At 36.8% G+C, this 12485-nt stretch overlaps 1 protein-coding gene across 1 annotated transcript in view; it reads right to left on the reverse strand.

Moving 5' to 3' along the window:
• The window catches only part of LOC134804308 (neurogenic locus Notch protein), a 159501-nt gene that overhangs the window by 32890 nt on the left and 114126 nt on the right, over positions 1–12485 (reverse strand). The window contains exons 4-5 of the mRNA XM_063777319.1: positions 10598–10945; positions 2409–2571 (exon numbers count right to left, since the gene is read on the reverse strand). Coding sequence (XP_063633389.1) covers positions 2409–2571; positions 10598–10945 — 511 coding nt within the window. The remainder of the gene's footprint in view (positions 1–2408; positions 2572–10597; positions 10946–12485) is intronic.

Raw genomic sequence — 12485 nt, forward strand, 5'->3', positions numbered from 1 at the left:
TCTATAATTCCTAGGAAGTCTAAACTTGCCAAAGAGATAGTAAACTTTATGAGTAAACACATAAGGTTTAAATTGGTTTGTGTGCGGTTAGACAGATGTACCGTGCGAACGCGGTGTGGTAGTTTTTTGCTGATCATCAGTCTAGAATTGATAGTGATGTCTCACATGTCCAATACAGATGATGTTGATGAGAGGTATAATGAAACACAATATGTAACTGTAAAGGATTTAAGTGTAAAAAGTGATGACACTTGTTAATTATATTATTAATAAGTAGCTACATTGGAATAAATTAACAAAATGCTCTAGCTTCGCTTGTTGTTAAATCTTGAAATCGTTCTCAGTTTGTATATATACGTTAGCACTCTTTGCTGCATAATAACTGACGAGCGTTTTATTAAGTTTTGGTTACTTTATTATTTAAAAGTGGGGGTAAATAAGGGTATTTTTATGCAATAATCGTAAAATTACTATATTACTCTGGAATTACCAGTCAAGACTACGCGAAACCCTTACCAATAAAGAAAATCTGTAGATTTTTTTATTGCTTTTTAACTACTATAAAAAGTAAATTAATTCCATAAAAAAGCTCAGCTTAAAAAAGGTTAAGGACCCCTGCTCGAGCTGTGTGCCTTTGACTTCTATAAATATGAACTTATCATCTTTCTTGTTACAATATTTGCTCAGTCAGTGACTTTTTACCTGAGCAACTAAACCGCTCTATAATACTTACATTACTTACAAAGTAATTGAGAACCTTAAGGAACTCAATATAAGCTAAGATTAAAAAACGGCCACGCATCCTCCAATATGGCGTCCCATGGATATGGATATCAAATTTCAAAAACGTTCCATTCAACAATAGACTTTAAACTTTTGTGTTACGTTTCAAAATTGACTAGCATTTTTAAGCGCAATCCGTTTCGGGACCGTTTAATTGGGACAATTTTGCGAAACTAACTCATTCTCAAACCATTCTCATTCTCAATCTTATATAAAGGGGGCAAGGTTGATTTTTCTCCGTTTCAGGATGATACGTCAATTACGATATGAAGTAATTGGCAAGTAACTGTGCTTGAAGCATGTCGGGCGGTTTTATTGGTGGTCAATAAAAATTGGCCTTAATTGTTTTGGACGTCTGCAATTCTGTTGCTGCTGTAGATTGATTTATCCTGCGATCATGGATTGAGCCGGATTTAAAAAAAATCGAGAAGTTTTCCAGCCAGTGATACTTTATAGTACTTTATTGTCGAGGCTCGGAAGTAGCTACTTGCAGGCTGAGGATTCGTTTTAAACGGACGACCTTGGGAGTCCGTTTAATTGAATCCGAAGCCAGCAAGTAGCCTTCCAGCCGAGTCATATATAGTGCTTTTCTCAAAAATGGTGCAACTAATATAAATATAATAGGAATATTTTACAGAAGCAACGTTCTTACATATATATTTTCACAGAAAAAAGTAGAAACAATTGAAAAAGTTTGCTTTGCCGCCTTTTTATTTTTTAACTTTTAAAATAGAAGTGTATTTTTCTGCCGAAAATACGCCAAGCTATTTGAGGCAGCTAAATAGTCGCGATACCAACATTATAATAATTATTACTAATCATCTGTTTGGCTGTTTAATGGGCCTGTGCCTTCATTTGATATGGCCATTTAAACTTTTAAAAAGTTTGGAACTCGACAAATAATGGAATTTGTATGCAACATTGCAGTCCCAAAATCGAGACTGCAATGTTTTTAACTTTTTAATTTTTGACTGACCATAAACTCCGCACTTCGCGACCAAATTGTTATACGGCTACGTCGACTTTGCCGTCCATTTTTGAGAAAAGATACTTCTCGTACAAGGATACCTTAAGATATTGATATGTATCCAGTAATGGTGATAGACTATAGGGATTATAACAATTTTGTTAAGTAGCTCAGGAAAAGATTGATCAAATTATTTATTAAAAACTCTAGAATCTTCATTTTTTTTATCGAGATCAGATCTAAAATTTAATTTTACGTGAAAATGGCAGCCGGTTTGTTGATGACTTTTGGCATTATTTTAGGCTGTCCGGTTTAGTTAGACCACTTATACTAATAAAAGTGTTGTCTTAGTTGAAATACTGTAAGCATCCTGAATAAATTTATTTTCTTCATTCTTCTTAAAGTTTGCGTTTGCCTAAAATCTTCTGCCCTCTTTCATCTAGCCGTTAAGAATCTTGATAAGAAGAGAGCATAGTTTCATGGCTTACATACGCTTAGCTTTGATCTTGACTACTATAGGAGCTGCCATCTCGTGGCCTTAATCGGAAACTTAAATTTAACATTTAGCACTTCGCAACATGTCTAAGCTCTGCCCTCTGCAGTGCAAGCACGCTCTTTATCTACCTCCCATTCAACACCTACACTTCACTAGACTTACCTCAAAGCGCACTCGTCCACATCAGACTCGCAATATCTCCCGCTGAAGGTGGGCGGACACTCGCAGGTGTAGTTGTTCAGTGTGTCCACGCAAGTGGCGCCGTTCTGGCAGAGGTGGCCTGGGCAGTCGTCGATGTCGATCTCACAGTTCTGGCCTCGGTAACCTGGGGACAAGAGGGTATTGCATTAAAGGCTCCAGTCTTAAAGTAAACACCATCTTCAATAAACCATATCTGAGAATATTGTTATATCCTCTGAGTTCTTGGAGGAATTGTTGATCAAACGGCAAATGAAAAATAAAAAGGAATTTTCATACATTACTAGCAACCCGCCCCGGCTTCGCACGGGTTACAAAAAACCGTAACAAATTATACGCCTAAACCTTCCTTAATAATCTCTCTATTGATAGGTGAAAACCGCATGACAATCCCTTCAGTGGTTTTTGAGTATCGCGAACATACATACACACAAACAGACAGACGCGGCGGGGGATTTAGTTTTATCTTTAAACTACACGTTTATTACCTCAGTTGGCAGATGGCAGCACTAGTTAACTCAAATCCCGAAATATAAAAGGCAGCTTATGTAAGGTGTAGTGATTAAAATTTCGATTGGCATTTTATATATCAATGACTGTCATGTTGGCTAGACCCCAGGAGTGTGACACGCCACGCTTAAGTTTAAACATATCCTTAACTACGAGTAAATTTAAAAATACATTTTTTTACTCGAATCATAAAAAAACAGAATCTGTCCAAACATGTGCTAATTCCATCATGACTTAATATAAACCGGGGAAAACAAACGTTCTATCAGCCTTTAGCGTTATTGGCGCTTACGACCTTTAGTTTCAAGCAACTTGTACCATAAACATATGGACCAGCCGTGGGAACAGAGCAGTGTTAATTACGAAACCGTTAAAGAAAAATGTATTAACTGTCTATATGTTCAAAGTCGGCTTTCCTTTGGCTGGGCAATTAAGTAGCTAATGAAAACTAAGTATACGTACGGTGTTTGACGCTTGAGAACATTTGGTGAGACATGGTATCATCTTGGTATGATGGGCATAGTGTTATACGTCTTTCTTACAATATTTTTTTAATAGAACAGCAAAGTCCAAAATATATTTAGGAAGCTATTTCAAAAATCTTTTCAGGTATCAAAAAGGATTACATACAAAACTTGTACAGAACTCTAGTTTTTGTGTTACAACTTGTACTAGACATAAATTTATTATGTTACTTGAATGTTCACGTCAAATTCATGTCATTTCAGAATGTACTCTTAGTTTTAAAATGAGAGTGTAAGTTCGATTCTATGGCGGCGGCTAGGTTCGTATGAGTCTTAAAAGCCTACAGATTATGGCAAGCCCAATTTGTCATTAGATAAAGAACAAAAAAAAACATAATCATCCCTTTCTTTTGGGTGCAAGTATTATCGTAAGACAAAGACAGTATGATTCTCTCTGTCTATGTTTGAAATGAGAAACCTGGCCAAATTTTATGTAGGTTCTTTTTTGGCCGAACCCAAACGATTGCAGCGCCATCTGCGTATCCTCATTACAATTTAAAATTGTATTAAGTATTCGTTTGACAAATATCAATTAAACACTCATTAGATCCCAATCTCACACATTCCGTGATTATCGATTCTGGTATTTCTGGTACAGATTGTCATGAATAATTTACAGTTGGTATTCAAATTGATTTCTCATTTATTGATTTTGGCGGCAAATTGTGTGCATATGTATAATTAAGTCAGTCAATCAAAGGCATTCCAGAAAAATGTTGGGTACATAACACTATTTTTTAGGGTTCCGTACCCAAAAGGGTAAAAACGGGACCCTATTGCTGTCCGTCTGTCCGTCCGTCTGTCTGTCCGTTCGTCCGTCTGTCTGTCACCAGGCAGTAACTCATGAACCGTGATAGCTAGATAGTTGAAGTTTTCACAGATGATGTATTTCAGTTGCCGCTATAACATCAAGTACTAAAAACAAAATAAAATAAATAGCAAACGTGTTTTTTTTTCCGTTTTTTGCGTAATGGTACGGAACCCTTCGTGCGCGAGTCCGACTCGCACTTGGCCGGTTTTTTAGTAACACATTTACCAGAAGCGGCGCCATATTTTTTTTTGGTACGGTTAATTGTATTTGGTGTGATAAATTGATAATAATACTCCTCAGTCTATCTATTAAGCCGTAAGTGAAGCCATATGTTTTTAATGTGCTCAAATTCATTTGACATGTGTTATTTAATTACTTTTTACCCGACTTACAGCAAAGCCGAAGGGAAGGGTTATGATTTAAGTAATTTATTGTATTTGAGTGTATGATTGTACCGTAACTGGGTCAAAATTCTTTTTATTGTCTTGTTTCTGACCACTCTGTCACGCTTGTATTTTTGTATTTTATCAAATAAATAAAAAAAATTGAGTGCTATTGCATGTCTTTCTAGCTGTAGATTATAATTCTCTTGAGAAAAATTAAAAACTATTTCACCCCATACAAAAAGCTCCACTCCGTCACATTTTTTGGGGACAAAAAACAAGACATCATAAAGAATTTTGACCCAACTACTGTCATGGCGTGAAAATTTTAGAGCCGTATTTATTTTAGAGTCGATTTTTTCGTTAAACTTGGAAAAAATAGAGCTGGTTAGAAGAACTTCTCATTCTGGGTGGAATACATATGAAATCAAAACATGCCCCAAATAAAATATTATGTAATTTTCAGTTGCGTTACGAAAACAACATACGTTTATCTTAGTCAATATTTTTTTGGGGCATAAGGTGAAATTGCGCTTATATTGTACAGAATAGAGAACTCAATCTAACTTTCTATCCAACAAATTTTAATAAAATCTGACGAAAAAAATTAGACAAAAAATTCGGCCGAACTACTGTCATAGCGTTTAAATATTTCAATGATTGAAAAATAAATCATGATAACACTAAAACTAACTTTTTGTGAATTTTGTAGCTTAGCTTAGGAGTACAACGCATACGGCGGTTACCGTAACTTATGGACGCGTACTATTCCAAGGGTGTCACATGCACGTCAGCCTGCGAAATAGTAGCGAGAACTAACAGGAATAGTCCGTTATTTCACACTTTAAAAATAACCCCAAAAGGAAATGAACTCGAAATAGACATTAAATCCATCCACATGTACTTCAGACTGCCACATGGGGTGCTTTAGTCATGGTGGTTCCCACACTATGACGTCACTCTACAACTAACAGATTAATATAGTTACGGCGAAAAATATATAAAGTTGGTCAAGCAGATCTTGTCAGTAGAAAAAGGCGGCAAATTTGAAAAATGTAGGCGCGAAGGGATATCGTCTCATAGAAAGCTTTAATTTCGCGCCTTTCTCGACTGACAAGATTTGCTTGGCCATCTATATTTAGAAATTTTGTAAGAGTTCTAGCTGTCAAATATTCTAAGTGATTTTTTTTTGTAATGCCTATGCCTCGATAAAGCCAATTCGTCGTTAACGCGTAATAATAATAAAAAACTTAAGATTTAAATAGACCATAACAATTCGAAAGCCAAGACGAAAGCATTTTTATTGCGTTCGGCTTGAGATTCGTGTTTTTGAGGTTCTACTGTATTTCGTGGACATAATCTATATTTACCGTCCTCTGACATAAAATTTTAGATAAGTCTGTTTTATTCTACCATTTAAAGTAGGCAGGCGAAGTTTTGTACTACACAAAGACATTGTTATACGAAGAGTCGGATGACGCTAAGTCCACGTTATACTTAGTGCGACATAAAATAGTAGAAATTAAATAAAATGGAATTAAGAAATTTTCATACTAAATTGTTGCCATGTTTAAGCATTTTACGTCAAAAATGTGACAGTTACGTAGGAAGTGGCGCCATCAATAATTTTCTACAATTTCTTGTCGGGCTATAAGTATGTAACTTGTAGGGATATGTATTATGCATTATTACTGCCAAGTTTGTGCAGAGTTAGCGTGGACAGAGTCTACTTATGTATGGAATTACTTTGTCAATTTGCAATATTAAAAAATAGAAAGTTCACCGACCTAACGAACCCCGCGAAAAGCACGTAAACGTAACCCACCATTTTGTAACCATTCATTAACTCCATTACGCAAAATGGCGGCCAATTTGAAATGTAGGTGAGATGAGTTATTTCCTCTGCGGAGTTTTTTGTACTACTGTGAAAGTGTAATGCTAATTTGTGATGTGTTTTAGGACGGTTTCGTGTAGAACAATGGTTATTTGTTTTACAAGGGGGCAAAGTTGTTGTTTAACCGCTCCGTGCTAATATTGATACCCGAGCAAGCGAAAGATTCCAAAATTGAACCACGAGCGTAGCGAGTGGTTCGAAAATGGAATCTTGAGCGTTGCGAGGGTTTCAAAGCACGAGGGTTAAACAAAATTTGCCCCCGAGTGAAACACAAAATTTTTCACCACACCAACCCGAAGAAAATATTAAATGTAAAATATCAAACAAATACAAACCTAATCAAATCCAAATGAATGTTATTAAATATTTAACATTCAAAATCATCATTTAAAAGTCAATTCTACCAGCAAATATAAGAAAGCAACTCAAAATTTGCATTTGATTACTTATCACATGTGAATAAAATGCAACTTTGCTATTAGTTTTTGAAGTACAAAGTAAGCCTTTCCGAGCTGGTGCGGTGAAAAGGTTTTTTTATAAAAAGCGTCCCGCCCCGGCTTCGTGCGGGTAACTCTTAACAATATATACACCTAAACCTTCCTCAAGAATTGCTCTGATAAATAGGTGAAACCGCATGAAAATCCATTCAGTAGTTTTTGAGTTTATCGCGAACATACATACAGATAGACGCGGCAGGGGAGTAATTGTTTTATAAGAACAAATTAGTCTTTATTCGAAAGGAAATTAAATATTTAATAAAATTAGTCTCCAGTTTTTTGACAAAAAACTTATTTCAGTGTATTTCCGTAATGATTTCATGACCGCTGGTAAACAATTTAATTAATCTTTAGATAACAATCCTGTTGGGCATCAAATTATAACCAAACCACAAAAGTATATGGAAACTTTCCAATTCAGAAGGTGTTTTAGCTTAGAGGGAGTAGGTACCTATTACCAGCGTCATTTTCGTGCCTACTGACAGCAACACCCTTAATTAACCATAGATGAACCTTAATGTCTTACCAATAAGGTTTACGAATGGACAGTTTACAGTTGGACGATTACTTTCGCATCGTGATAGCTCGGAGCTACAGTTGACTTCCCGGGTTCCTCTAGTCTAGCGAATGGTTCGGTTCGATATTTAGCCTTACAGTCGCATCAGATATATCGGAGCGGCCAAGGCGTTCACAAATATCTGAACACGCCTCTCGTCACGGCGTTAGAGTACGTGAGAGTACTTCGACATATCTTATGGCGATTGTACCTATAAACGCCAAAAACTAAATAGTCATTCCAATTAACAATAAGATTAACAAGGTGCTAGCCAAGGTGACCATCGTACAACGACAATCGCTAAACGAAAAGAACAAAATGTATCGGGATGACAGGTGCTACGAAAAGTCACGTACATTGCCGTTTTGTCATCTTGGTTAGGCAGGGGGACCGCATAATGTACGAAGATTATCAAATTCGTAGCATGATTCTTTCAGTCTTTTTGCTAGAAGTGTCCAGTTTTATTACAATTATAACACTAAAACGACTTTACCTATCGGTATTTGACTAAAACGTCTCACGAATCGTACTGTAAAGTTGCGCACAACCTTTTAAAAATAGAATTTAAATACACATAGTAAATCAAGCGCCTTCGCAGCCCGACTCGAAAGTCGACCGTGGCCTGAGGCCATCACGCAACGCAGCTATAATCGTGGTATACACTGTATAACTACATATTGTGCTTGTAAAGAACTGAACAGGTTGGTAATACTGCGTGTATTGTTGGTATTCGAAGGGTAGTTAATATAGGTTCAAATGCATTCAGTTTCACATGTTTTACAAAAAAAAATACTATTATTTCTTGTTACAAAATAATTCAACACGCAATGTATCATTACTTTGTTTTCAAAACGTTGCACTTACTGATCCGATGTCACAACTGTCACAAGTAATGACTTTGTAAGGAATATATACTTGGTCAAGCAAATCTTGTCAGTAGAAAAAGGCCCGAAATTCAAATTTTCTATGGGACGATAACCCTTCGCGCCTACAATTTTTAAATTTGCCGCCTTTTTCTACTGACAAGATTTGCTTGACCAAGTATAGTACGATATAAAATAATAGAAATTAAATAAAATGGAATTAAAAAAAATAGCATACTAAATTGTTGCCATGTTTAAGTATTTTACGTCAAAAATGTGACAGCTACGTAGGAAGTGGCGCCCTCATTTGTTTTCTACAAATTCTTGTCGGACTATACATTGCCTCTCAAAAAATGATCATTAATAGCACTCTATTAGATAAAGGTAAATTAAAAAATCCGTTTTAATTCATTTCATAGCACTGAGACCTACGCCTCATTCCGATTTGCGTTGTATTAAAAATTCTCTTTTTATAATAAAAACGTTGGTGTAAATAAATATTTGGGGAAAATCTTCAGAATCAGATGTCATCTTGGCTAGGGCCCTCTAATGTGTATGCCATACGCTGATTGTCAATAAAAGGCGAGCGAGGTGCCCTAAATGATATGAACATTATATACTTTATTGTTAAACTAATAGTGTGCAGATTATTTTGAACACCTGACCCGCTTAGGTACTTCCTGCTGGCTGTACGAAGGATCGTATTAGTCCGAAGATTGCAAAACAAAACTAAGCACAGTGTACAATACTAGTAAAGTATGTTATTATAGAACTTCCACGAACACTATTAGAATACATTTAACCGAATAAAGCTAGGCATGAGGACGGAATAGCGGTTCTACTAAAAAGGCTCACAGTATCTTATTCCCAACGCACTAGATAGGACATTATGGCTCACCAGTATCGATGTAGTGCATAATTGTTTTCCATCTTATTTTCTCGGAAACGTTCATATTTGTCATGCTACTTCAGTCAACCTCAGTACTTTTTGTACCAATACTGACACGTTCGTACGTTTCCGTGAAAATACGATGGAAAACAATTAAGGTGACATTCCATTTCCAACGACAGCTGCATCGCCGTTCATTTTACTATGGAGATTGACAATAACACCGACGCGTTCGGTACCAGTAGTGCAGCTGCGGTCAGAAATGAAATGTTACCATTATGCACTACATCTCTGTATAACGGCTTGAAAGAGATAGTTCAACGTATAGAATTCTCTGTCTAACAAGACCGATGTTTGACACTTGGCAGTTGAAGGTCACGAATCGTGTTGTCTCTTCTGACATGACACGTTTTATTTCTCTCTAGACTGTGCCTCAATTACTGCTGGAAGGATTCGTGAGCTGAGCGCGCCTAAATATTGAACTAATAAAGACTATATTTGAGCCACAGTTTGACGCTATCAAATAGATACTGACAATAAAAGTGGCCAAATGTCTACACAAGACAAAGACATCATGTGAACGTCTTTCTATGAAAATATGATGTTATAATGACACTTACACACTAAATTCTGTCAAAGTCATTAGACGGACTAAAAATTGAAATATGTAAAGTGTTACTAATAGTAATTAACTAGAAATGAACTACAACTGTGTTTTTTATCCGTTATGTAAATGTATATTTGGCATTTGCCAGTTTTCTTCAAATTTACTCTTGAAAACATCGGCGTTTTCTTGAACTTGAGGTCTACTTAAACTGGCTTGACCAATCACCGATCATCTGGGTTTCGACCAATCAGAATAGAGCAAGGCTTATGAAACGGACCAACTATGCAGCATGACTATGTTTAGAAAACCTGCGTCTTTAGTTCTGTTATGGTCTGTATATTTTCTCGACGAGTTTTTCATTGGCATTTATCGGACATTATCCAAATTTCGTTGTAGACACTTGAACGTTTGAGTGTAGAAACTTAAGTGTCACATAAGTATGTAGAAGCTAAAGGAATGTTACTTTTTTTAAGTACCTGGATGACACGTTCATTATGAATGATTAATAGAAGAGGCACTTCCTATACGACTAGACATTCGTCTGAATTATACACCGCTTTGTGTAGGTATGTGATGTCAAGTGGTGCGTACTCAATAACTAGTGGTACAAGTAACTCACCTTGCGGACACTCGCACTCGTATCTCAGCTGGTCCAGCGGCGTGCAAGTCCCGCCATGCAAGCACGGCGACGGCTCACACGGCACGTACTCCGCGTCGCAATCTCTCCCCGTGTACCCCGGCTCGCACACACACGTGTAGGACCCGTGCGTGTTGAAGCACCGGCCGTGGTGACAGGGCCCGGAGCCTGATGAGGTGCATTCGATGACGTCATCAGTGCAGCGGGGGCCGGTGAAGCCAGGAGGGCAGGCGCAGGAGTAGCCGGCTGTGGTTGTGTTGTCGGCGACGCAGCGGCCGCCGTTGCGGCAAGGTTGGGAGGCGCAGTGGTCTTCGTGGGAGCATTCGGCACCTGGATAAGTTACTGATTAGTTGATTGGTTTGTTAATGACCACACCGCAGCGTCAAGCTAAGGTCTTAGTCTCACTGTCAGGTTATGTCCCTTTGAACACCCTTTACGTGTGCGGCGCGTCATCGTGAACCTGGTATGCACGAAGGTATTGGGCTGGAGCCGCGCGCGTCTGTTGACGGCTTTGGCGGTCAAAAGGGAATGGGATGACAGCATTTCTACAAAACGTGAACTGTGGGCAGCATCTGAATTAGAGATCAAAGCCTTTCTGAACTGATGTTTTCAATTGCGGTGTGGTCGCTGCTTTAACATCTAAATAAATAAACGACAACTGAAAACTAATTGTGTTTTATTTAACGTTATTTAATGGAGAATGAATATTCGTCTAATTGGAAGGAGCTTGAAATATATCGTATTGATGATTGATGTTTAATTTTTCAATCTGAATAAATATCATAAAGTAAAATGGAAAATACAATCGTTTTGATAAGTAAAAGTTAGATGTTCTAAAATTATAGTATTTTTTATCAATAACGAATTATTTTTATAGTATATGATCTAAAGTAATATCATTCCAATTCCCAACATAACCTCATATAAATTGCACAATGACTACAATATTATAATGTACGACATTCTGCAATTATTATAATATTATGGAAATGACCGACTAGCATGGGTAAGCCGACGGCTGAGATGTATGAGGTCAATAATAACGTTCTACAACGGTTAGTTTTGCAATTTACTTTATTATTATGCTTAGACTTGGACATATTTTAGCTTTAGGATATAATTCAACATTACTTAAATACTACAATTTATGTGTTATGTCACTCTCGCTTCTGAGATGAACCCATAGCGCGACGAGCGTTCGCGTTTGCGTTACGTCTATTTTTGTATTATGCACTGGTACTGTACCAAACATAAATTGGAATACTCTAAAGAAACAACATTTTTCTCACCAAATGTAAAATAATTTGCTACCGAAAAGCTCCCTAAAATGAATTCACAAAAATTCGATCAAATTTAAGACCGTGTGACATTTTTTTAATATCCTTTGCATACTAAGCAGCACTAATGTACTTTTTACAACCGAATTAAGAGGCATAATGGCCAGACGGACTCGTATCTCTAGATCTAAGTTATAAAATTGACATAAAACACCAATACACTGTTAAAAGTCTTTGCATAGTAACAAAACAGAAGAGGAACGAAAGATGTTGATACCCATAAACGTACTCCATTTATTAACCATTTAGGTAATTTAAACATTACAATATTAATAACATTCGACATGCATTCGACGTTTACTAGTCGCTTTTTGTTGAAAAAAAACATCGCGAAGAAACCTACTTACTTATACATACCTACATCTGCGAAGAAATTCTAAAGTTTGTGTAAAAAAAATTATCCCTATTTGAGCAGCGTTTGGAGCCCAGTTTTGTATTATGTCTAACAGTAAAACGTATATATGAGACTAGCTTTTACCCGCGACATTTGCGTAGGATGATGATGATGATGATGATTGACAAAAACTATCCTA

This window comes from Cydia splendana, chromosome Z, assembly GCF_910591565.1.
Source record: "Cydia splendana chromosome Z, ilCydSple1.2, whole genome shotgun sequence".
Classification (NCBI taxonomy): domain Eukaryota; kingdom Metazoa; phylum Arthropoda; class Insecta; order Lepidoptera; family Tortricidae; genus Cydia; species Cydia splendana.